Source organism: Thalassophryne amazonica, chromosome 16 (assembly GCF_902500255.1).
Source record: "Thalassophryne amazonica chromosome 16, fThaAma1.1, whole genome shotgun sequence".
NCBI lineage: Eukaryota > Metazoa > Chordata > Actinopteri > Batrachoidiformes > Batrachoididae > Thalassophryne > Thalassophryne amazonica.
In genome coordinates, this window is record NC_047118.1 from 28,987,726 (window position 1) to 29,014,217 (window position 26,492).

The 26,492-nt window shown below is 43.0% G+C and overlaps 1 protein-coding gene across 1 annotated transcript in view; it reads left to right on the forward strand.

The window, feature by feature from the left end:
- The window catches only part of rbfox3a (RNA binding fox-1 homolog 3a), a 1,755,711-nt gene that overhangs the window by 879,305 nt on the left and 849,914 nt on the right, over positions 1 to 26,492 (forward strand). The window contains exon 5 of the mRNA XM_034190050.1: positions 3,613 to 3,727. Within this exon, the coding sequence (XP_034045941.1) occupies positions 3,688 to 3,727 (40 nt within the window). The 5' untranslated portion in view covers positions 3,613 to 3,687. The remainder of the gene's footprint in view (positions 1 to 3,612; positions 3,728 to 26,492) is intronic.

A 26,492-nucleotide genomic window follows, 5' to 3' on the forward strand; every position in this document is an offset into this window, starting at 1 on the left:
GTAGAATTTTCCACGGTGCGGAGCCGAGCCTCCAATTCGCCCAGCCTGGCCTCCAAAGCTACGAATAAACTGCACTTATTACAAGTACCGTTACTGCTAAAGGAGGCTGAGGAATAACTAAACATTTCACACCCAGAGCAGAAAAGTACGGGAGAGACAGGAGAAGCCGCCATGCTAAACCGGCTAAGAGCTAGTAGCTGCGCTAAGCTAGCGGATTCCCAAAAACACACAAAGTGAATATTGTGCAAATAATCCAGAGGTGATTCAGCAGAAGGAGTGCCCCAATCAAGGCACCAAACAGGCCATGAAGCAGCACAGGCAACGCACGACAACAGCGAACGCACGACAACGGTGCTAAAATAAAATAAAAATAAAAAAAATAAAAAAATAAAAATGAAAGCGTTAGCAAGCTAGTTAGCTTGCCAACGCTAATGAAAGTTAGCTGATAAAAGTGCTCCGTCGCGATGTTTCGACCGTTAGAGGTCTTCCTTAGGCGTTGGAGCACAGTAAAAAAGTAAAAAAAAAAATTAAAAGGTAAAAAAGTAAAAAAGTCTTGAAAAAGACTGTTAGTTCAAGTCCAAAGCAGCAGGTAGCAGTCTCTGTGTAAACAGTCCCAACAGAGAGCCAAAATTCTGATCACTTAGTACAGTTGCCTGAAACACACAGCTCAGATACTGGCACAGGTGGACGCTGGACGCTTACTGCACGCAACTCCAGTAACAGTGTTTGCCATTATCCAGCCGACGCAGGTGACTAAATAGATTACAATTTGTTCATGTAAATGGGGAATCTTCTTCACAGACTAAAGTTAATTATGGAGTTCCACAAGGTTCTGTGCTAGGACCAATTTTATTCACTTTATACATGCTTCCCTTAGGCGGTATTATTAGACGGTATTGCTTAAATTTTCATTGTTACGCAGATGATACCCAGCTTTATCTATCCATGAAGCCAGAGGACACACACCAATTAGCTAAACTGCAGGATTGTCTTACAGACATAAAGACATGGATGACCTCTAATTTCCTGCTTTTAAACTCAGATAAAACTGAAGTTATTGTACTTGGCCCCACAAATCTTAGAAACATGGTGTCTAACCAGATCCTTACTCTGGATGGCATTACCCTGACCTCTAGTAATACTGTGAGAAATCTTGGAGTCATTTTTGATCAGGATATGTCATTCAAAGCGCATATTAAACAAATATGTAGGACTGCTTTTTTTGCATTTACTCAATATCTCTAAAATTAGAAAGGTCTTGTCTCAGAGTGATGCTGAAAAACTAATTCATGCATTTATTTCCTCTAGGCTGGGCTATTGTAATTCATTATTATCAGGTTGTCCTAAAAGTTCCCTAAAAAGCCTTCAGTTAATTCAAAATGCTGCAGCTAGAGTACTAACGGGGACTAGAAGGAGAGAGCATATCTCACCCATATTGGCCTCTCTTCATTGGCTTCCTGTTAATTCTAGAATAGAATTTAAAATTCTTCTTCTTACTTATAAGGTTTTGAATAATCAGGTCCCATCTTATCTTAGGGACCTCGTAGTACCATATCACCCCAATAGAGCTCTTCGCTCTCAGACTGCAGGCTTACTTGTAGTTCCTAGGGTTTGTAAGAGTAGAATGGGAGGCAGAGCCTTCAGCTTCAGGCTCCTCTCCTGTGGAACCAGCTCCCAATTCAGATCAGGGAGACAGACACCCTCTCTACTTTTAAGATTAGGCTTAAAACTTTCCTTTTTGCTAAAGCTTATAGTTAGGCTGGATCAGGTGACCCTGAACCATCCCTTAGTTATGCTGCTATAGACGTAGACTGCTGGGGGGTTCCCATGATGCACTGTTTCTTTCTCTTTTTGCTCTGTATGCCACCACTCTGCATTTAATCATTAGTGATCGATCTCTGCTCCCCTCCACAGCATGTCTTTTTCCTGGTTCTCTCCCTCAGCCCCAACCAGTCCCAGCAGAAGACTGCCCCTCCCTGAGCCTGGTTCTGCTGGAGGTTTCTTCCTGTTAAAAGGGAGTTTTTCCTTCCCACTGTGGCCAAGTGCTTGCTCACAGGGGGTCGTTTTGACCGTTGGGGTTTTACATAATTATTGTATGGCCTTGCCTTACAATATAAAGCGCCTTGGGGCAACTGTTTGTTGTGATTTGGCGCTATATAAAAAAAAATTGATTGATTGTTGTGCCATACATCCAAGAACATCATCTCATGTTGCAGCAGGATAATGCATGGCCCCATGTTGCAAGGATCTGTCCACAATTCTTGGAAGCTGAAAATGTCCCAGTTCTCGCATGGCCGGCATACTCACCGGACATGTCACCCATTGAGCATGTTTGGGATGCTCTGGACCGGCGTATACGACAGCGTGTACCAGTTCCTGCCAATATCCAGCAACGTTGCACAGCCATTGAAGAGGAGTGGACCAACATTCCACAGGCCACAATTGACAACCTGATCAACTCTATGCGAAGGAGATGTGTTGCACTGCATGAGGCAAATGGTGGTCACACCAGATACTGACTGGTATCCCCCCCCAATAAAACAAAACTACACCTTTCAGAGTGGCCTTTTATTGTGGGCAGTCTAAGGCACACCTGTGCACTAATCATGGTGTCTAATCAGCATCTTGATATGGCACACCTGTGAGGTGGGATGGATTATCTCAGCAAAGGAGAAGTGCTCACTACACAGATTTAGACTGGTTTGTGAACAATATTTGAGGGAAATGGTGATATTGTGTATGTGGAAAAAGTTTTAGAGCTTTGAGTTCATCTCATACAAAATGGGAGCAAAACCAAAAGTGTTGCGTTTATATTTTTGTTGAGTGTACAACCCAAATTCCAATGAAGTTGGGACATTGTGTAAAATGTAAAATAAAAACAGAATACAATGATTTGCAAATCCTCTTCAACCTATATTTAATTGAATACACCACAAAGACAAGATATTTAATGTTCAAACTGATAAACTTGAATTGAATATAGGTTGAAGAGGATTTAAAAATGATTGTATTCTGTTTTTATTTACATTTTATACAACGTCCCAACTTCATTGGAATTGGGATTGTAATATCAAGTGTGGTTCGCTGATGTTACTGTTAGCAAAGTTACACAGAAGATAGTTCATGTTGCTTGCACCATTTCACAATAAAATGTTTAATGCCAGCATCCCAGCAAATACTTTTACTCTGAAAGGCATGCTGCCAGTGTTCCTTGAGACTGAGTTTAGTTTCAGAAAAGTACATAAGCTGAATGAAATCTTATATTTGCTGTGAGTTCAAGTTTAAATAAACTGTGTTCAGGAGGTGGCATCCTGAGGATTTCCTGATTTTAATGTTCTGTTTATTTTTTTCTGAGTCTCTTCCAATAACCTGTTTAATAGGAATCATTTTATTTTCATATAATTGATAATAAAACTGATTTTTGAAAACAATATGAAATGCTATATTCAAATAACATCAGTCAAAACATTTGGGTAAATGACATAAAACCTGCTTATTATCAACTTCACATGTCAGTCAAGAGACCTGGTGTTTATTTGGTGTAAGGTCTTTTTGCCATGTTACAGAAACAAACAGTTTTATCAGGTTTCTCTCTCTTTCTCTCTCCTGCAGAGTTCATTTGCACTTGTGGCAGCAGCAGCAAGTTGAGTGACTCCAGCTTCAGCCCGACCGGCTTTTCACCTGTACATGGAGACCCCCAGCTGGGCAGGTCAGCCTTTCAACCCCAGTATGTTCTTATCCCCGTGTGAACTACATTTGTAGCTGCATGTGTTTGATGGTAAAACCTCCTCTTCAACTGCTTTGATTCCTTCCTTTAAAATGAGGCATAACAGAAAGTTTTCATGATTTAAGTCATGGTCCTTTGGAGGACGTGCACTCAGAAGCACCCTTAAAGATGGTTGAGGTCCATGTGCATGCGACATGTGCCTCACTTTCTCTGAACAGTGTCACCGAACAATGTGTTTTATGGTTTTGGCAAAGGATGTGATGGTGGAGTTTTAGTTAAAGTCTTGGACCTTCCACATGCAGTTCTAAGGTGTAGAAAGCAGACTGAGGTGTTTTGAGTTCCTGCTGCAGCTGATTGTGATGAATGTCAAAGCCAAAAGCTTGGCGTCAGACTGTGCGGAGGTGAAATGTGATGTATTTACGCATACGGCTGCACTGACAGACAGATGCAAACTCGAGTTTCAGCCCTGGTCCTGGGTGGAGATTTGGGCATCTGATGTGGATTGTAGTGCACATATTGTCTGCACATATCTGGATTCATTTATATATTCATTTTTTTTTTTTTTTTTACTTTTGTCTCTTTACACCACCACAGTGGAGTGGAAATGAAATAACCATGATGTGCTCACAGTGTCAACTTTCAGCTTTAATTTGGGGCTTCAGTAATCATTCAGGAATTACAGCATTGTTTATTACAGACTGTATCTCCAGTTCAGAGCCCATAAGAAATTGGACAAACAAGCTAAATACAAATCTAAGGATGAATTTATCACTTTCACAGCCAGCTTCATGAGTCACGTCAGGGATTGAACACATGATTATTCCCATTTCATTGTGCATGTCTGGGTCTTTACTTACATGAATCATAAAGAAACAGGAGCAGTGTGATATTATACTGTATGTCTGCCTGTCTGTCTGTAAGAGGCAATTCTCAAAAACTGAATGACCATGAAGAAGACTGGTGAGGGAAACCACCAAGACATGTATAACAATTCTGAAGCGGATCTAGGCTTCTGTGGTTGTGATTGGAGAATCTTTAGTCTGTTTTCTCAAGAGCTGTACAGATTCATAGTGCAGGGACACACAGAAGGATTTCCTTAAAATGAAGATGTGAAATTTCAGCCTCAACTTTCCAGGATGCACGTGGAAGTCTGGAGACCAGATCTGATAGGTTTTCTTGGATGAAAATCCTATAAAAATATAGAAATGAAATATTTCTAAATGAAAATAATAACAGTTTAAAAACTACGTGACTTGGATATGTTTATATTTTTGATCTGCATTTGTCAAATCAAAAACATACTTATTTACGGTCTGGAGTTTGTGGACTGTGGCTGCATGCTGTCCCTAGTGGCTGGATTGTGTTTAACTTTAATTAAGTAAGCCCATTCAGCTGCTCCCCTGTTTTCACTTGGGGCACCACTACAGATCCAAGGTGGAGCTCCAGGTTGAATTGGCACAAGTTTTACAGCGGATGCCCTTCCTGAACCAACTCCACATTACATGGAGAAATATAGCAAGACTGGGATTTGAACTGTGAACCTTCTGCACTGAAACCAAGTGCACAAATCACGTGGTCACCAGCTGTAATTAGAATGTTTAGATGCAGATGACAAATTTTGTTGTATGTAATTCCGAAATGGTTTTTGTAATAACTTTTTAAACCCCCAAATTAAAGCTAAAAATCTACAACATGTCCATCTTGATGTTTCATTTTTTTACATAACACCACAGTTACAAAAACTGCATCATTGTTCAACTGCTGACTGTATTTTAAAAAATGGAATCATGTCATCATTACATAACTAATTAGAATATTTTGTGCCACTCGGGTACGCTCTTGGGTAGGTGGCGCTGGAGTCTGCACATGTAGCTCCCGATGAATGTTTGAATGTAATTGGATTCAGTATATTTCATGTGAAATGCACATGCAGTTGTTTGTGTGCGTGCACACACACACACACACACACACAGCCACACACACACACACAGCCATGACTTAATTCAATGCAGTACCACCTGCTGCAAACCATCAATCATCTTTGAGAACTTAAGCCAAAAAAAAAAAAATTACTTACATATATAATTATGAAATGATCATTTTCTCGTAGCTCTCTCATTCAAATAAATCACTAATGATCAATTAGCGATTATCACATAATGCGTACATATAAAATTATGTCGTTTGGATGTACGTTCTTTGATGATTGGCTGAAGATATGTTGAGCTTTAGTTTTACACCCATTGACAGGAGCAGACAGTTTGGAAACAAACAAACAAGAAAAGTCCACCTCTCATTTATTTATGGTTCTGCTCACACTACGTTTCGCTCCGTTTACTTCTCCAAGAAACATTTCAGGTTCAGGACTCATCCTACACAGCGACACTTAGTCAAACCAAACACCAAACCCGAGTCAGCTTCCACGCACGTCTTTAATTAAATGTATCTTTAATTCAAACACTTACTGCTTGGCAGCTGACGTTTCAACCCTGAAGTGACTGAAGGTAGAAACATTTTGAGGATTTGGGTTCTTGTTGTTGGTGGATGTTTGCTCTTTTCTGCTCTGAACTCCGGTTTCTTTAAACTCAGACTCACGTTGATGGTTGTGGTTTGGCACAGCGGCGCTCGGAGTGACCCTTTTCTCACCCGACCACCTTTAAAACAGAGAACGGCTTCACGCTCACCCAGTGCCAATGTGCCCGTCCTGTAATAAAGACGAGGCGAGCGGCCCTTATTCTCCCTGTCCGGCTGTATTGTGCTAATGTGGGATGGTTAAGTAGCGGAAGACTAGAGAAAGACTCTTATCCATATGCCTGAGAGCTGAGGAGCTGACGTGATCTTTCCCCAGATGCCGCCCTCTGCCTCACCGCCTGTCCTTGCGGAGCCATATAGCAGGTGGCAGCGAGGATCAATGGGCCTCTGCCATTACTTCCTCTTCACTTCACATCTCCAGTGTTATCTGTGTGGGGAGGGCCGTGGGGCACACGGTGCGTCGTGCTGCAGCATACTGGGAGAAATAGGAATGTTTTCCATTAGTCTAATTGCTTGATTATAGTTCTATATTATTGCTGTGATCACCGTTGCGACTTGCCAGGGACGGACCTCCTGCACCCCAACTTATAGCTGGTGGGTGTTATGTCTCCCCCGTCACCGCCCATTGGAAGCGGTGGGTGTAGAATGGAATGAAGAAGTGAAAAGGAGCATAAACCACAAAGAAATGAAAACAAAGAGCTCATCAAAACATTCTAATGTCACTTTAATCAAATTGCATCAGCTGTTTTTCACCAGGTGCAGCGTGCGGCTGATTTACGGCACAAACGCTGCCATTCTAGTGCTTGTTCATTTGGCTCTGGTAAAAACTAGCAATATGGGGATAATTTGCAATAATTTGCTGCTGCTGTGGCCACTGGTTAAGGATGTTTATACAATCACGATATAATATGAAAAATGAAAATGAGTTTTTCACGCAGTTCAGCTCCTGTCAAACACAGCTCATGGACTTACTAAATGATAATTACATTCCTCAAGCATGCCATTACATTTTCCCCTCTTATACTGGCGCCACACGCTAAATGAAGGAGTGTTATTTTCCTTTTTGTGCCATGTGACCCAGTGTTATTCCCACACGAGCACAGTGGAAGGTTTAGCCGGCACATACGCTGGACCGACCCGCCGTGATGCCACCAACAGGCTTTCTGAAAAGGTAACATATGATGGCTCTGGATGTCACCATCTTGGAAGTGCCCAAATATGGCCAAAAACGTGGAGTATGGGTAAGACCAGCATGACCTCGGGGGGGGTGCAAATGCCACTCAAACATTTCCCAACAAACTAAAGCTCAGAGGCTAACTTTGATTCACATGTTTGCTTGACATGTTTGGGATGTGCTTTTTGGAACAGGTGGATTGGGTTCATGTATTAAAAATATAACCTGCACTTTGCTTCAGTGACTGTGGAGTAATTATGGCAATAACCTCACCAAGATGTCAATACCTGCTAATTAATGCTAATCTACAAAATAAATAATAAGGAAATTTTACTCAGTGATATGGAGCACAGACTTCTTAGATGTCTTCACATTATCTCAGTTATTCATAATAAAATGCTCAGAAATGACAAATGGTCAGTTCTTTGTGACTAGCCACCATTGCTAGCAGCTTTAGCTAGTTGGGCTTTGCACTCATTGGCTGTTATTCAACAGCTGTCATTCAAATTGACTATGCCCATAATTATCTATCTATCTATCTATCTATCTATCTATCTATCTATCTATCTATCTATCTATCTATCTATCTATCTATCTATCTATCTATCTATCTATCTATCTATCTATCTATCTATCTATCTATCTATCTATCTATCTATCTATCTATCTATCTATCTATCTATCTATCTGTCTTTTTTTTTTTTTTTAACCAAAGTGTAAATGTGTAAACAGAAACACCCTCTCATCAGTCAGATTATGAAGTGGAGATTATAATTGAATTCATTCATCCACAAAGACTCATCGAGCCATCGGAGAGTAGGGTGAGTTCTTTTGCAGACTGTGGTGATTGGATAATGACAGCTCTCCCAACAGGTTGCAACATGAAATCAGATTCCCATGTTGGATTTTTCCACCCACGTGGTAGAAATGTTATGGCGTGGCTGATTATCGTGGTAGTGATTCCTATGAAGGAGAAAACCCTGCTGATTTATTTTTACAGGTGTGGGTATTGATCTTTGGCTCCGCTGCAGGGGAGCATGTTGGCTTAGAAGACTTCTGATGTAGCAGAACATATTACACAAATAAGCCAAAGAACAAGGCTACAGTCGCTTTGAATCACGGAGGGGATCAGCCGTCTTAAAACACTGTGGCATCAAATATGAAACGCTCTGCTAACAAGGTGTGTGATCTGTTTTAATCAGATCATATTTTATGGAACGAGGAGCAGGCTGAACTTAAAGACGGAGGATCTGGCCCAGGCGGGGATTGTACTTTCAGATTGAATGTGATGGCCAGAGCCCACATCTTGATTTTACATGCACAGCTTTCTAATGAAGCCGTGCCAAATGGTCAGTTATGGTTAACTTTAGTGGGATCTGGAGCCTGGCTGTAATGGGAGGCTAATTCTGGGCCCCGTAATGCCTCTGCAGCCTGTGGAGCGGAGCAGGAATATGGAGAAGGATGCACATTAGCAGCTGCAGGGCTGAAGGTTTGTATTTGTTTGCAGATTGAGGAAATTGAGGAAACACGGCGTCGCAGGCGTACATGCAGTCACTCAGACAGACCCTAACATCAAGAGCTGCGATGGTCGGCGGAGGAGGGGCTTCATGTTTTCATCACAATTCAGGCCATTATCCTTTTTTAACTCCAGCTCAGTTCATCGGCTCGTGTTTTTAATCACTTTTTTTTTACTTGGACCATAAATTGTTTCAGAATATTGTGATATTCGAGTCAGTTATGAATATATGAATTCATAAAAACCTCATGAAGCTCGTGGTTACAGAGGTGTTATATACAGTGGCACTCGTCCGAGCACAAAAGCCAGTGAATTAATTCCATAGATAAATTAATTAATTATTTTTTTTATTTTTAGTCATTGTAATAACACAACATTAAGAACAAATGTGAGTCCACAGCTTTAAAATGGATTCAAAATCCAGATGGACTGTGATTAGGGTTGCCACCTTTCAAAAATGAAAATAAAGGACGCCCACCGCGGCTCCTCAGGGCCACTACCACCACCCAAGGAGTGGTATATTTAATTCTGAAAAAAGCATTTAGTCATTACATCTGTACATTAGTCTGTACATTTGCAAACATTTTTGTTTCTTTGGATGTGGTACTTGACCTCCCACTGGGTCCTCGGTACTTTCATTTTGTTCATTATTAAGTTTTGATGAGTGTGTGAGGGACATTTGTGAAAATACAGAGCAATAGGGGAACAATACAGGACGCAACAATTAATGGTTAAATAAAGGACAATTCTGTATTTTAAGGGACAGGTGGCGACCCGAACTGTGATTTGTACCATTTTGAACCCCTGCATGTGTCCCCATCAGCACTTTAGCTCTTCCATCGTGCCAGTAGGGGTGGTGAGGAGGAGCAGGAAGAGGAGGGGTGCCTGCGTCTTTAAATGTGAGATGGAGCGAGGGAGCGGGCGGACAAGTGGCTGGCAGGATTGTGCTGACGGCAGGGCTTTGCTTCAGAGCATGCCCATTAGAGGGAGCCATAAATCCTGGGCTCTCTGGGCCGGGCTGTGTCAGCAGTCCACTGAATGAATTGATTTTAAACGCCACAGAAAAAAAAGAGAAAGTGCATGAGAGAGAGAGAGAAGGAAAGAGGGAAAGAAAGAGGGAGTGTGACTATTTAATTCAGCCTCTGCCAGGAGCTCACGCCCTGTTCCACCCTGCTTCTCAATTCAGGCCTGTCGCTGAGAAAAAACAAGGGAGGGGGGAGTCGGGAAACATTGAAATTGTCAGTGGCAACAAGCCCTGTGCTCTCCCCCCCCAACACGGCTTTGATTTAGATGGGAGCGTGCCATCCAAATCCATAATCTCAAATTCTTCACAGCATTTGTTTGTTCCATCGCCTGTAATTTTTTTCTCTCATTTTATAACTCCACAAGAGAAATGAGACTCATCATAAAAGGGGGAAAAAGTGCTGTTGCATTTGAAATTCAAATGTGTTGGATTTTGAAACTGATGTATGTGTTTATTCATTTACGAGCAGCATCCATGTGTGCATGCATTTATATATTATCAGCTGCAATGAAAGCTGCATAGGAGGCTCCTCGCCCCTCGTTCCCCCCAATGTGACTCTTTGCTCCTAGTCCCCCCCCATGTGGCTCTTTGCGCCTCATTTCCCCATGTGGCTCTTTGCCCCTCGTCCCCCCTCATGTGGATTCTTGCCCCTTGTTCCCCCCATGTGGCTCTTTGCCCCTGGTTCCCCCCATGTGGCTCTTTGCCCCTCGTTCCCCCCATGTGGCTCTTTGCCCCTCGTTCCCCCCATGTGGCTCTTTGCCCCTCATTCCACCCATGTGGCTTTTTGCCCCTTGTTCCCCCTCATGTGGATTCTTGCCCCTTGTTCCCCCCATGTGGCTCTTTGCCCCTTGTTCTCCCCCATGTGGCTCTTTGCCCCTCGTTCCCCCCATGTGGCTCGTTGCCCCTCATGTGGCTCTTTGCCCCTCGTTCCCCCTCATGTGGATTATTGCCCCTCATTCTCCCCATGTGGCTATTTGCACCTTGTTCGCCCCATGTGGCTCTTTGCCCCTCAATCAGCCCACGTGGCTCTTTGCCCCTTGTTCTCCCCCATGTGGCTCTTTGCCCCTCATTCCCCCTCATGTAGATTCTTGCCCCTTGTTCCCCCCCACGTGGCTCTTTGCCCCTCATTCCCCCTCATGTGGATTCTTGCCCCTTGTTCCCCCCCATGTGGCTCTTTGCCTCTTGTTCCCCCCATGTGGCTCTTTGCCCCTTGTTCTCCCCCATGTGGCTCTTTGCCCCTCGTTCCCCCTCATGTGGATTCTTGCCCCTTGTTCCCTCCCATGTGGATCTTTGCCCCTTGTTCCCCCCATGTGGTTCTTTGCCCCTCGTTCCCCCCCATGTGGCTCTTTGCCCCTTGTTCCCCCTCATGTGGATTCTTGCCCCTTGTTTCCCCTATCTGGCTCTTTGCCCTTTGTTCTCCCCCATGTGGCTCTTTGCCCCTTGTTCCCTCTCATGTGGATTCTTGCCCCTTGTTCCCCCCCATGTGGCTCTTTGCCCCTTGTTCTCCCACATGTGGCTGTTTGCCCCTCGTTCCCCCTCATGTGGATTCTTGCCCCTTGTTCCCCCATGTGGCTCTTTGCCCCTTGTTCTCCCACATGTGGCTCTTTGCCCCTTGTTCTCCCCCATGTGGCTCTTTGCCCCTCGTTCCCCCTCATGTGGATTCTTGCCCCTTGTTCCCTCCCATGTGGATCTTTGCCCCTTGTTCCCCCCATGTGGTTCTTTGCCCCTTGTTCCCCCCATGTGGCTCTTTGCCCCTCGTTCCCCCTCATGTAAATTCTTGCCCCTTGTTCCCCCTATCTGGCTCTTTGCCCCTTGTTCTCCCCCATGTGGCTCTTTGCCCCTTGTTCCCTCTCATGTGGATTCTTGCCCCTTGTTCCCCCCCATGTGGCTCTTTGCCCCTTGTTCTCCCCCATGTGGCTGTTTGCCCCTCGTTCCCTCTCATGTGGATTCTTGCCCCTTGTTCCCCCATGTGGCTCTTTGCCCCTTGTTCCCCCATGTGGCTCTTTGCCCCTTGTTCCCCCCCCACATGGCTCTTTGCCCCTCGTTCCCCCTCATGTGGATTCTTGCCCCTTATTCCCCCTGTGTGTGTGTGTGTGTGTGTGTGTGTGTGTGTGTGTGTGTGTGTGTGTGTGTGTGTGTGTGTGTGTGTGTGTGTGTGTGTGCTGCAGCAGCTGTGTGATGTCAGGAATCACAAAAAAAGAAAAATAAACAAAGTGCCTGCAGACCTACACGATGTTTGGCGCCAGGACATGTTTCATAAATTCTTTAAGTGAATGCAGTATTTGCAGTGTGTCCTCGTGTGCATGTACCCGTTGAAGTAGCTTGGTTGTGTGAACGTGGAGTTTGCGCTGCTCTTTTGCTGTGTGCAGGAGACACGTGCAGCGTGACCCTGTGTGAAATGGAGCATGCTGCTGAAAGAGGGGACAGAGAGCGGCTCGGTGATGTGAAATCAATATCACAATATCTGCAGAATATTGTTTCACTACTGATATATATAATCCTGATCTGGCAAATGCATGAGAAAACACACACACACACACACACACACACACACACACACACACACACACACACACACACACACACACACACACACACACACACGCAAATGCAAGTCATGTTTAACATTTCAGTTGTGTTCCACTGCATGTTTAAAACTAAATATTTAATGGCAGATATTTAATTTGCTGGTTGCCACTAGGGGGCAAAAGAACTCAAAAATAACTAAAAATCTGCACACCTGTGGAAAACAATTGCCTTTAATTATGACACACATTTGCATATTTACTTTTCTAGCAGAGACTAAAACAAGTAAGTCATCTGAGGTCTTCTGCCACCTGACACCTGGCAGTGCCACATCTCTGCTGACTTTGGCTTTTTTAGCCGTTTCTACTGGCCATGTCACGTAATGTGGGCTTGTTCGTGGAAATCAGTCCTGGAGTGATAGAAGCTCAGTTTGAAAGATGAGGAGTCGTAAATGTGCCATAAAACCAAAACTAGAAGCTAAAAGATGCTAAAAAGCTCTGCACAGCTGCGGGGGGTGGTTGCAGTGATTCTCACAGGATCCATCATTATGAAGAACATTTGCTGTCTACACCTGCAGTGTGGTACTGTGGGACGCACTCATTGTACATTAAAAAAAAAAAAAACACAAAAAACAAAAAGCACAGAAGCATCCGGAAATCAGAGCAGCACTGCACACGGGAAACAGAGGACTTCACAGGTACTTACAGGCTTTTATTCTCATGATGCTTCTCCCAGAAACAAAGCGGCCACGTGACGCAGTGCAAACAACACGTCCTCCACATTTCAGGAACAGTCATGTTTCAAATGTTTTAGAACCGATTTTGATGTGAACACAACATTTTCTCAGCATCTTCACCTTTTCCGAACATCATACCCAAATAACTTTTTAATTTTTTAGCCTCTGCATCCTACAGTGTTGACTTTGATGAGCTCAGATCCACTCATGGAGGCCACCATGTTGATGCAGTCGCTCAAAAAGGGGGCATACGTATAGTACTTACTCCATCCTCCATGTTTTACAGTACGGCTCACAGACTGAAGGAAAAAAAAAACACAACAAACAAAACAGGAATCAGTTGTTGCTCCAGTAAAAAACAAAAACAAACAAACAAACAAACAAACAAAAAACAGCTCGTTAACAAGTTTTATTATCCACATTTTTTTAAAATTGAAAATCATTCATATTTCTTATCACAAGAGAAGGTGAGGGATCATAAATTCCCATAAATAAAGAATATGAAGGGGAAAAAAAAATCTGAACAGACAATGGCATTTAACTGCAGTATGCAACACATCCACCAGATGGCATGAAATCGTCTCCACTTTAGCTTTAAAGAAGTGATAAAGGCAACTGTTTAACAAGTATACATATATATAGACACAGCATTCAGAAATAATTCACAGCACTTCACTTTTTCCACATTTTATGTTACAGCCTAACTCCAAAATGAATTAAATTAATTGATTTTTCTCAAAAAAACATTTCTTACACCCAATACCCCATAATGACAACATGAAAAAAGTTGTTTTTTTGTTTGTTTTGTTTTTTTTTTGTTTGTTTGTTTGTTTGTTTTTTGCAAATATATATATATATAATATGAGAAACAAAATTCTCTGGTCTGGTGAGACAAAGATTGAACTCTTTGGCGTCATGTTTGGAGGAAACCAAGCACCAACCCTACAGTGAAGCATGGTGGTGGCAGCATCATGCTGTGGGGATGTTTTTCAGCAGCAGGACCTGAGAGACTAGTCAGGATTGAGGGAAAGATGAATGCAGCAATGTACAGAGACATCCTGGATGAAAACCTGCTCCAGAGCGCTCTTCACCTCAGACTGGGGCGACGGTTCATCTTTCACCAGGACAATGACCCTAAGCACACAGCCAAGATATCAAAGGAGTGACTTCAGGACAACTCTGTGATTGTCCTTGAGTGGCCCAGTCAGAGCCCAGACCTGAATCTGACCTAAAAACGCTTCCCATCCAACCTGGTGGAGCTTGGGAGGTGCTGCAAAGAGGAATGGACCAAGCGGTACAAAGATAGGTGCACCAAGCTTGTGACATCATATTCAAGAATACTTGAGGCTGAAATTGCTGCCAAAGTTGCAGCAAGTATTGCACAGAAGCTGTGAATACTTATGGACATGTGATTTCTAAGTTTTTTATTTTTAATAAATTTGCAAAAATTTCAAAAAACCTTTTTTCATGTTGTCATTATGTGGTGTTGTGCATGAGTGAATTTTGATGGGAAAAAAAAACAAACAATTTACTTCATTTTGCAACAATGCTGTAACATAACAAAATGTGGAAAAAGTGTCATTTAAATTATTTAGATTTCTTACAGTTTTTAGGTAAGTATTAGCTTTTCATTCTTTAAAAATGTGTCGGACTTCATTTTCAAATTTAAGACTAAAGATTTTGGAGAATCACAGTCGGCTTGATTCATGACAGTGTTGATGAGCGCAGCAGCTGGAGATGTCCAGGGGGCGCCGTGCAGACAGATGAGCTGATGAATACTTTGGAGAGGTGGGGCAGACTGATTGTCTGTGTGGGTGGTTGTCATCCAGGTCTGGTGGAGGCGGTGATGGCGGCTCCCTCCCTGACCTATCTGAAAAAGTTTGAGGCAAATTTGCAAAGTGCCGTGTGGATAAATAAAAGCAAAATTAACATTTATCAGAGTAAATGGTGTGTTACGTGCTGAATGTGGTGATGAATTTGGAATTTAGTCATTTCAATCAAGCAATATCTCCCTTTATTTAGTGGGTGCAAGCCTTTGCTTCCTCTCCTTACCCATAATTCTCTGTCTACGTGGTTCCTGCCCGTTTATGTGTACCTATGCAGAAGCATTAAGCAGCCTTCAGAGTAATTTACTTCATCAATAAATACACTGTGAAATGGCCTCTTTACTTAATGTAATGATGTCACTCCTGTTGAAAAGGATTTGGGAGGACATAACCCCTGATGTATTGTTCTCCACTGTAAACCACTGAAATATCAGTTCAGGCCAGAAAGGAGGCAGAATGGCAGCAGATTTATGTGGACACCCGTTCAGTAGGGGGTCATCATCACAAAATGATCATGTTCCAGTAGGTTTCCAAAAAGTGTTCATTCCCTGTGCTGGTAACAGCATCGGGCTTGTAGTGGAAATATGCAGATGAGTGGGTGGGTTTTTGGTAAATCTGTCCCTGAGAGCTTTTTGAGGTGAAAAAAAAAATAAATAAAAAACAGCAATAACAGCAATAAATAATTTCATCATGACTCAAACATAAAAGAACATGAAACAAGGACAAAATCATTAAAATATAAAATAATCAACCATCAACCATCTTCAACACGTCTGCCACCAAGTGGGTGAAAAAAATAACAATAGCATTATTTTTACTAATATTAATATTAATAATCATCATTTGGTCATTTTAAATGTTATTAGAAAATTGAAAGTCAGGGCAGCTTGGTGGATTAGTGGTTAGCACCGTTGCCTCATGGCAAGAAGGTCATGGGTTCAGTTCCCACCTGGGGCCTTTCTGTGTGGAGCTTGCGTGTTCTCTCCATGTTTGTGTGGGTTTCCTCCAGGTGCTTTGGCTTCCTCCCACATCCAAAGACATGCAGGTTAGATGGACTGGAAACTTTAAATTGTGAATGTGTTTGTTTGTCTTAATGTGTTCCTGCGACAGACTGGCGTCCTATACACCTCACGCGCTATGACTGCTGGAATAGACTGCAGCCCCCCTGTGACCCTTAACTGGAGGAAGTGGTTGAAGATGAGTGAGTGAATTGAAGTCAAAGGCTTTTTTTTTTTATGAATTCTCATTGACTACCTGTAGGACTACTGAGGTCTGCAAAACAACTGCAGCATCATTGTGGCCTACTAAGGAGGTTGAGGCCCACGCTTTGTGAATCGTTTTACTCACCCATATTTTTAATGTGGTCTTTTAAATCTATAGTTGGTGGTTATAGAATCTGGACTAGTGATCATTCTGAATTCCTACCCAGCTTTGGTTGGTGGTTGGTGGCGGAGAGAATCCACTCAGACCGGAGAAAGGTGGAGTATCGAGGATGGGGGGGACCTCTCTGGCTCATTACACTGTTTAAAGAGCTGACGCCTCCGAATCACCTGCCCAGCTCCACGCTTCAAACAGGCTCAGCCACGAGGGATCATACATCAACTTTTCCATCAGTCCCCCGGCTTGTTTCACTGTTCGCCTCCACTCTCATATAGAACCCACACGATGTCTGTGGAAAATTGATAGCATTCTCACATCACGCCTGGTACAGAAAGAATAATAATTTAGTTACCAACCGGCCTTATGCTGTTATGTAGATAATCTCAGAGTTAATCAGATGCATCTTCGGACTTGCAGCATCCAACTCTGAGTTTGTGGCCTGAGCCTTCTTAATCGACGTCTCTGCTGCACACAAGAAGTACATTTTCTGGTGCCTAATTACCCACAGGCTAAGACATGAAGAGGACTGGCTGCATATTTCTGTAAAGATTGTGAGGATATTTCACTTTGAAAAATGGCAAAGCACACAGGACTAAGGGCTTGATTACAAGGAGTGGGGCACGCAGCTTCTACATCTTCCTTCTTTCATTTCAATTATGGCTGACTGGAGGCACGGCGCTGCCACCATCCTCAAATAAAACTAAAATATGATAAAGCTGAAATATCAGGCCCGGGACCGCTCTAGCCTCCAGCCATGTAAGGCAGATACTCGCCGCATAATTACAACATTTGCCAATATTTTTTGACGGGACGTTCAACATGGGTGTGAATGAAGGCATGACGAGGATTTGTGGCACGTGATAAAACGCATGCTTTGTTTTTCCTTCTTCGTGGGTAAGAAGAGTCATGCCTACATACCGATGCCCCACAACTGCTGCACAATGGCATGGCATGATTATTTTTAAGTTGCACCGCCATGACTTGTGTGTGTGTAACATTCATGACTGAAGAGAGATCTGCTGTCAAAACAGAGAATGAGGCGAGCAGAACGCTGCGTGTCATTTCCAGCAAGGTGTGCCAGCAGGCAAAAAAGTAAGGCAACAATCCAATAGAGTATACTGAAGCTCATGTTTGTTCTAAAAACATATCACGTTAATATAACTAAGGCAAAGCCTCGGACCGAACATCGACGATGGTTGATGTAAACATATGGTGTCTATTGTATGTGATACACCACAGTTCAAAACTGCTTGAGATGAAGGTACATTTAATAGACACACATGATTTGTTCATGATAAACTGTTGTGGGCTTTAATGGTACATACGAGGTCTATTAGATAATAAATCGACCCTTTTATTTTTTTTTAACTATATGGATTTGAATGACGTGCGATTACACCAATCATGCTTGAGCCCTCGTGCGCATGCGTGAGTTTTTTCACGCGTGTCAGTGACGTCATTTCCCTGTGGGCAGGCCTTGAGTGAGATGTGGTCCCGCCCTCTCGGCTGAATTCCTTTGTTTCACACGCTGCTCGAGACGGTGCACGTTGCTTTATCAAAATTTTTTCTGGACCTGTGAGGAATATCCGAGTGGACACTATTCGAGAAATTAAGCTGGTTTTCGGTGAAAAGTTTAACGGCTGATGAGAGATTATGGGGTGTTTCTGTCGCTGTAAGGACTTCCCACAGAGCAGGACGTCGCGCAGCACTTCCAGGCACCGTCGTCGGCATGTTTCGACCTGAAAACATCCTAATTTAAGGCTTAATTCACCCAGGACATCGTGAGAGAACAGAGAAGATTCAGAAGAGGCCGGCATGAGGACTTTATACGGACATTCCACTGTTTAAGGACATTTTTTAATGAAAGACGTGCGCGCAAATTCGCCGAGTCGTTTCCGTGACGACTCGGCGAATCTGTGTGCACCGCGACAGGACAAACACCTCCGTGTTGAAAACCATTTGTAAAATTCGCGCGGCTTTTGATGGCTTTCAACAAGTGAGTAACTGAGAAATTGTTTAACAGCTTGGGCATGTTCCATCTTGCCCGTCAAGGTTTCCAACGGAGGTATTTTTCCTGTCACGACCCCCCGCGATCGGGTCCGGCCCGACATGCGACTCTGCCCGCACGTTCTTTCATTACAAAATGTCCGTTAACAATGGAATGTCCGAATAAACTCCTCATGCTGACTTCTTCTGAAAGTTCTCTGTTCTCTGATGACTTACTGGATCAACAGAGCCTGAAATGTGGAAGTTTTCAACTTGAAACGGCGAGACGCTACCGCCTCGAAGCGCAGATCGCCGTTGTCCTTACGGCGACACTACCAGACCAAAATCTCTCATCAGCTGAATTTATCGAATGGTGTCCACTCAGTTGTGCCTTACAGTTTTGAAAAAATTTTGATCAAACAAAGCAGCAGTCTCTGAGCCATTCCTAAACAATGAAAAAATCGACGAGAGGGTGAGCCACTCCTCACTCAAAGACTGCCCACAGGCGAATGACGTAACCGACAGGCGTGAAAAAACTCTCGCATGCCCACGAGGGTTCAAGCATGTCTGATGTAATCACACGTGATTCAAATCCATATGGTTTTTGAAAAAAATAATAAGGTCGGATACTTTTCTAATAGACCTCGTACATGTGGGTTTATTAAAGGTATTCATGAAAATATCATTGCTAAGTAGAATATCAAGGACAGAAACTTCTGTATTCTCAAGAGCAATAGATTTATTAATTTACAACAACAGTAAATAACATGTTTATTTCACCAACATTAATGAGTGAAGCTCCTCACCATCTCACCATGTCCTTTAAGTCCTTTACACTTTTGTTTTCAGTAAAATGGTTCTGGGAAGCATTAGCATGGCTAAAACCTTTCAGCCCCAACCAGGGCCCCCTTGACCCCCCACCGTTTTAGGCATATAAAACACACAGGCAATGAAGTTAACACAGCATATAAAAACAAAACATGTAGGGGAGGTGATGGTCTAGTGGTTAAGGTGTTGGGCTTGAGACCAGAAGATCCTCGCTTCAATTCCCAGCCTGACCGGAAAATCACTAAGGGCCCTTGGGCAAGGTCCTTAATCCCCTAGTTGCTCCCGGTGTGTAGTGGGCGCCTTTATGGCAACACCCTCACATCGGGGTGAATGTGAGGCATTAATGTAAAGCACTTTGAGCGTCTGAACCAGATGGAAAAGCGCAATATAAATACAGTCCATTTACCATTTACATGTCACAGCACCAATAGGTCTCCTGCGTATTTTGGTTGTTTTTGCTTAAATTTAAATAGTTCGGGCACTACCCACTACTTACTTTGAAATCCAAGATGCACTTTCGATCTATTCACTCAGTCACACATCCAGGCACTCCATCTGTGAGGTTTAAGCAACATGCTTAGTAACGCTGGCGACTGATCTGATGCAGAAGCAAACCAGAAGTGACATTGAGTGACATTTTTTTTGGCAGCAGCCAAATCAGCTGTTCCCCAACGCTACTTTAGATGACAACATGTGATCTTTGGTTCTAAGGGTCCTTAAGGTGGATGAGGCAGACACTGATCTGACACGGAAGCAAACTGGAAGTGATGCTGCAGTGACCATGTCCTTGTGGCAGATGAAGCGTATGTCACAGGTGACCATTGAAAATGCACCCATTGGTTCTAGGGGTCCTCATGGCAGATGACGCGGATGGTCTAGTTGGATTTTTAATGTTTTTTTTTCCTTACTCGTTGTTTGTTATTAAATATTATTTATTTGACTTACGCTTGACCTTTTAGTGCTGCCCTCCTTGACCCCTCCAGATGGAGACCATGTGGCTGTTTTCTCACCGTGATGCTACAAACAAGGACGCCTTTCTGGTGCTCAGATCCCACGGCACCTTGGCAGCCTGGTCCTGACTGCGTTTTGTCAGTGTTAATAAGAGCCTGGCATTCTTGGGGCACTGGCTGTGCCATGCAGGGTCAACGCTCCGTACATCTGGGATTTGTAAGGGAATCTCAGAACAGCAGGGTGCTGTCCCACCATACTGGATGCCCAGGAATGAATATGAAGTGACAATGATCATTTGTTTGTGGTCACATGTTTGGGGAGTTTATTAAAGATCTCAGTACTGGGAGTTACACAAGCAAAAGTGGCTTTATTCATTAATTTTGTTAAAAAATTACATAAAAAAGGCTGAGCAGATGTTATCACATGCTTCTTTTTCACATGCATGATTATAGCCTCTCTCACACAAATTGCATGTGTGTGGTGTGTCAGCAGCAATCACATGATGAGTCAAGCTGAGTGGTGAGTAAATGGTAAATGGACTGCATTTATATAGCACTTTTCCATCTGCATCAGACTCTCAAAGCGCTTTACAATAATGCCTCACATTCACCCCGATGTGAGGGTACAAGGCACTCACTACGCAACGGGAGCAATAGTACTTAGTACAATCGTACTTAGTAATACAGTAGTACTTTGAACATGACTCCGGTGAGTGGCGTCAAACATGTGCTATTGTATGACATGTTTGTAGTAGAGTTGGCTGTGAGGGCTACACACACCCCTTAATGCCACAAACCTGCCGTGTGTGTGAGAGGGGCTTAAGGCAGGTTTTAAAACACGACTAGAAGCCCCAAAGAAATACTAGTAGCAGTTTATTTGTACATTCATCAATTTTCAACTTTGTTGGATTTTTTTTTTAAACAAAATGATTTAAAGCACAATGACATGAATTTGTAGATACTTCATGAAAACGTTGCCAGGTGTTGGAGCATGCACTACACCCACCCCACTATGGAACTGTCTTGGTTCCTTGCTGGCGTATGTCCAGGATTCCAGTGTGGAATGGGATCTAATATAAAAGAACAGTAATTATTTTATATTCTATGTTATGTCTCCCATCGAGATGTTTGATTTCTGCCTCTCGGTCACTTTTGGCCGTACCACGGTCTAAGCTTGCACACAAAGTGGAGCGTGCCTTTGTTGTCTTTGCTTTAAGACTTTGGAACACTTTCCCGGGTCACATCAGACAGACTGTTTTTAAATCAAAGCTTAAAACTTTTTTTTTTTTTTGGTCATGTATCCAATTAGCTGTTGATTTCTGGAACTCAGGACGGGCTGTGATGGTGTCTTTGTATGTTTGTAGGGTGTGTTTGGATCTGGAGGCCTTTTGTTCATTTTACTTTTTGTTGTTAAGCATTTTGTTCATAAATGTGCTATATGAATAAAAGTTACTGACTTACAGACAAACCCTCCATCACCAGATACCCTGTTTTCCACAAACTTCTGAAACTGAAATTCATGGGCATAAACAAAACACCTGCTGCAGCACTCAGAATCAACTACATCAGGTAACTTATTCATTTATTATTCCACCTCATGGGGACTTTTTTATTCCCTCTGCTAGAAACAAATGAAGCTGAGAAAAAGACCTGTAGGGACGTCTCTGTTTAGTCTCTATGTTTTCAACAAGGTTGGGTAGGATTACTTTGAAATAATACATGTGTATTACATGTATGTATGTACATACATTTGGATTACTTGTAATCTGGTTACTTTTGGATTACATTTCAAAGTAATCCTACCCAACCCTGGTTTTCAAGCATATATTTATTTTTTCCAAATTTCATAAGAACTCGTACTGTAAAGCAGAAAGGTCAAAGGCTGATATTTGTGTGTCAAACAAGTTTGAATACATGGAAAAATGCTCAAATGATGATAGTGATATATGTTGTAAAAATGCACCAAACTGGCACATTGTGAGTTTCACCGCGTTCTCCGGTTCTTGTGCTTCGGTAACATTCGGGGCACCGAGCACCTCCAGCCAGTGAGGTTTGTCCTTCCTCCTGTTCCTTTCTGTTTCTTCTTCTTCATTAAAAAAAATAAAAAAATCTGGCTGTTTAAAAGTGACAAACTAAAGCCATTCTGACTCCCTCTGTTGGTGTAGTTTTTTGGGGGCGCGGGGGGGGGGGGGGTCAGTGGAAGTGGATCCAGTGCCTTTCTTTTCAAACTGTGAGAGGAAATGTTTTGCAGAGGGACTGGTCTCTACAGGAGGATCTGGAGCAGCTGTGCCCACGTCACATCGTGGGGGATTCAATCAGATGACCTTTAACCTGCTCTCCTGGGCGGGGAGGGGGTGCACTTTTCTCATAGCCTCCATCACAGCAGCGTTGCGAGCAGTGCAGGTCGTCGCCATGGAGAGTGGCGAGCACAGCGGCACGTTGATACACTGATGCGTGGCGCACCTCAGACGGTGCAGCGAAAGTGCTGAGGTTGAAATGAAGCCAATATCTTTGGCGTGTATCGCTGGGGAGGGACGAGGCAGTGGTGCAGAGGCAGCAGCAGCCTGTGTGCTTCCCTCTGCGTCTGTCCTTCCTCAAACAAAACTGCTCACATTCACACACCTTTTCAATTTGCTCTCATTTCATGCCGTGTCAGCTTCTCCTGAGGTTTCCACGGGCAGCCATTGTTTTTGTTTTTCCGCAGTGTCATTTACGGCGCTGTGTGTGGCATTTCATCATCAATGAAGTATTACGGTGTTAATTTGAAGAAATTGGTGTGATTTCCAGAAACACTCTGAACCACCACTGAGAAAATCGGCACCTTCATCCCGTCACACTGCGCAAGATAAAATACAATCGAACATGTTTTACTTGACAACGAGGAGACTGAGCTTCAGCACGTTACTTTCTCCACCAAACAGGTACAGTTCAAACAAACTTTAACACAGATGTTCTCCAAAATCTTACTTTATTTGGGCAGCACTTGCTGCCTCACTCCGCCATGGGTACTTTCTGTGTGCGGTTTGCGTGTTTTCCCCGTGTTCGCTTGGGTTCCCTCAGAGTGCTCCGGTTTCCACTTCCAAAGACATGCGTGATGAGTGAGTTTGTCTGTCTATATGTGGCCCTGTAACGGAGGTGCTTGGGTCAGGGTGGAGCCCACCTCATGCCCTGTGACTGCTGGGGTCGGCTCCAGCCCCCCGTGACTTTGACTGTAATAAGTGGGGATAGAAAATGAGTGAATATACTGTAGGTATTTTTAGATCAGTTCATTAATTCTATGTATATATGTATTTATTTGTAAGATGTGGTGATTTAGTTTTGATCCCATGTTCCTGTAAACACGAAGGAGATTATATAAAAGAGCATTTTACGGTGTTTGAAGGTTTTTGTTACCACAGCTACAGTACTTCATTTACTATGTTTACATGCAGCCAATAACCCTTTCATAACCGGAATATTAGCAATAACCCGGTTGTGCACGGTCATGTAAACACCCACAAAAACCCGAATATGCTCATTATTCCAGTTTTAAAAACCCGAATATCAGGTCATATAAACGCGCATCGGAATATCCCATAGAAAGGAACGTTATTTTGTGTTCTGTGCATGTCCTATCCGCAAGGAATCTTGGTCTTTTGAGTACAGCAACTACTTGTATGTGGTGCGCGCAGCCCACCGGACACCACAGAAGCAGAGGTAAACAAGTATGGGGAAATCCAGACGCGGCAGCACAGCACCACACTTTTGGAGTGAGGAGGAAACCAAATACTTCATTAGTATCGTGAAAGACATGAATATAATGTCTTTTTATTGATGGTAGAAAGAGGAAGAACAAACAGAAATGACACATATTTGCGTCATGATGTTCTCCATGCGTCTGGACGTTGTCCATGCATCGCTGTTTAGATGGGGATATTCCAAATGATACCAGTGACCATGTATACAGGAGTAACTCTGTCTGCTTAAGCATGTAAACGGGTTATTCCTAATGATTCAGAAACTGGAATATTGACCTTAACCCGAATATTAACGGCATGTAAACGTAGTCATTTACTTACAAAGTTACATGTCAAATGCTAAAACTGGTGGAACCTGAGTTATTGATCTTTTTGTCCACCTGTTGTCTAATATAATAGCATTTATATAACAATAATAACATTAATAAAAAAAATCAATAAAATGTAAGTCTGTATAGTCCCTGAGGCACACCAGGCCAGATGACCAGTTTCCATGGAGTCAAGCAGATGAGAATTCACCACTCTGCCAGACAAGACACCAGTCCACTGCAGGTTACTTCCCCACTAGGGTGGTACCATTTAGGAGCTGGGCAGAGTGAGACAATGTCCAAGGACACAAACAGGATTTGAACCCAGTACTACATATTGGCAGGGCAGCTGCTCATCCACTGAGATTTCTGCTCCTCCCCTCACAATTAAACAGCTGACACAAACACAGTCAATAAAAAATGAATTACACATGATACAGAAGAAATAAAGCACAAAGACAAACATTAAAACAATGAAATTATGACAAAAAATACCAAAAGCCACAGATTGTAAGAGACCAAGAACAGCAGTCAGCTTCTTAAAATAACAATAATAATAATAATAATAATAATAATAATAATAATAATAATAATAATAATAATAATAATTGTTGGGTTTGATTTTGTTCAGGTTAGGAGTTTGGCACTTTGTAAGCCTTGCAGCAAGTTATCATTCAGTTTTAAAAAAACAAAACATCCTGAACAAATTTAGCATTTTTTTAAAGATAGCAGCAAAACCTCGAGGAAAGCAAAGACGATCAGTGAATAATGAGAAGCAGATCACATTTCTCTGGCACGAGGTGGAGGCTATTATGGTCTCATTTGTTGGCAAGTGTAGTAAATAAATGTGTCACAGTTTATTTGACACTGATATATTAATTTTCAAATTGCTGCACATAACACCTTTAAAAGTCTTAGTGCTTTTGATTGTACCGTAGAAGATGAATCAGAGCCAAAACAGTTACACAGTATGACACAAATCGTCAGACTCTTCTGTAAATACTGAGCACATTGTTCACAATGTGGACGTTGGTGTTTTCAGAATTCCTTCTGCCACGGAGGGTGTCGCCGGTTCTGATTCTCCAGATAAGTTTGCTCATTAAAAGTTGTGGACAGCCATACGTCACATCTGTCTACCTGTGGTGCGATGACTGAGGGCAGCATAGGTGGAGCTGCTGGTTCCATCATGCGGCGCCTGACACCCCCATGAGTAATCTGGTGCATGATAAACAGGGGGCCGAGGTGTCATGGGAACACGTCTGCGCCTGCTACCAGGGTAATTACTCTTCCTGCGTGGGTGCAACTCAGAATTTTTGAACCTTTTCTTTCTCCAATCACAGTTGATGGATTGAGTGGAAGAGGGCGATCATCTGGTTCTTAGCAGGCTCACTGAGCGTGGTAGGCCTCTGCTGATTAATGATATTGGCTGCAAGTCACCAAAAGTGGAAATTAAGTATTTCTGTTTAAATGTAACATTTGTCTCCTTTGCTGCTGTTGAGAAAGGCATTTGTCAAAATTGTGCAGCTTTGGGGAAAGGTGGCGTTCCTCTGGGAGCGTGCTGATATTACTCCCCACTTTAACATTAATGGCATTCAGTGTTCTTATTTTTTTATACCTTGAATCTGCTTTCCACCTTTCACCTTTGTGACATATTTTGAATGTGGAATGGTTCTTCCACGTGTGGTTCTGTTTAAACACTTTCTGTCATTATTTGTTGTGCAGGTTTTTGGGCAAAGACGAGGAACGACCTTGTGAACGGGAAAGCTTTCCGGTGTCATCTCAGCACGGCGGACACAGGGGAGGTGGTCTCACTGGTTGAGTTGGGTTACTGTTTGTGCTGATGGTGAGTCCAGTATGGTGGAACAAAACAAACTTGGACTCCTGAGGAGACTAATGGTTACAGGACCTGGCCATGGTCCAGTGCTGCTCCAGCCGCTTCCTCTGCCATCTCTGGGATATCATTACCTCCAGTGTGTTACATCAGACTCGCTTGGTCAGGCTCAGAAACAGTCAATACTCTACAATTTAGAAAATCTGCCAAGTTTGCAGAAACAAAGAGGCAATAGAGGAAATAAAGACGGATATAGAACCTGATGCCCGGCATTTTTTCATGCAGGGTGAATTATTTGTTTACCGGAAGGTGGGGACGTGAAAGGGGCAGAAGGGAAGGTGGGAGAGAACCAGGGATCTGTCAGGGCTTAGAAGAGGTGGTCAAACAGCTTGAATAAACGTGCAAATCACA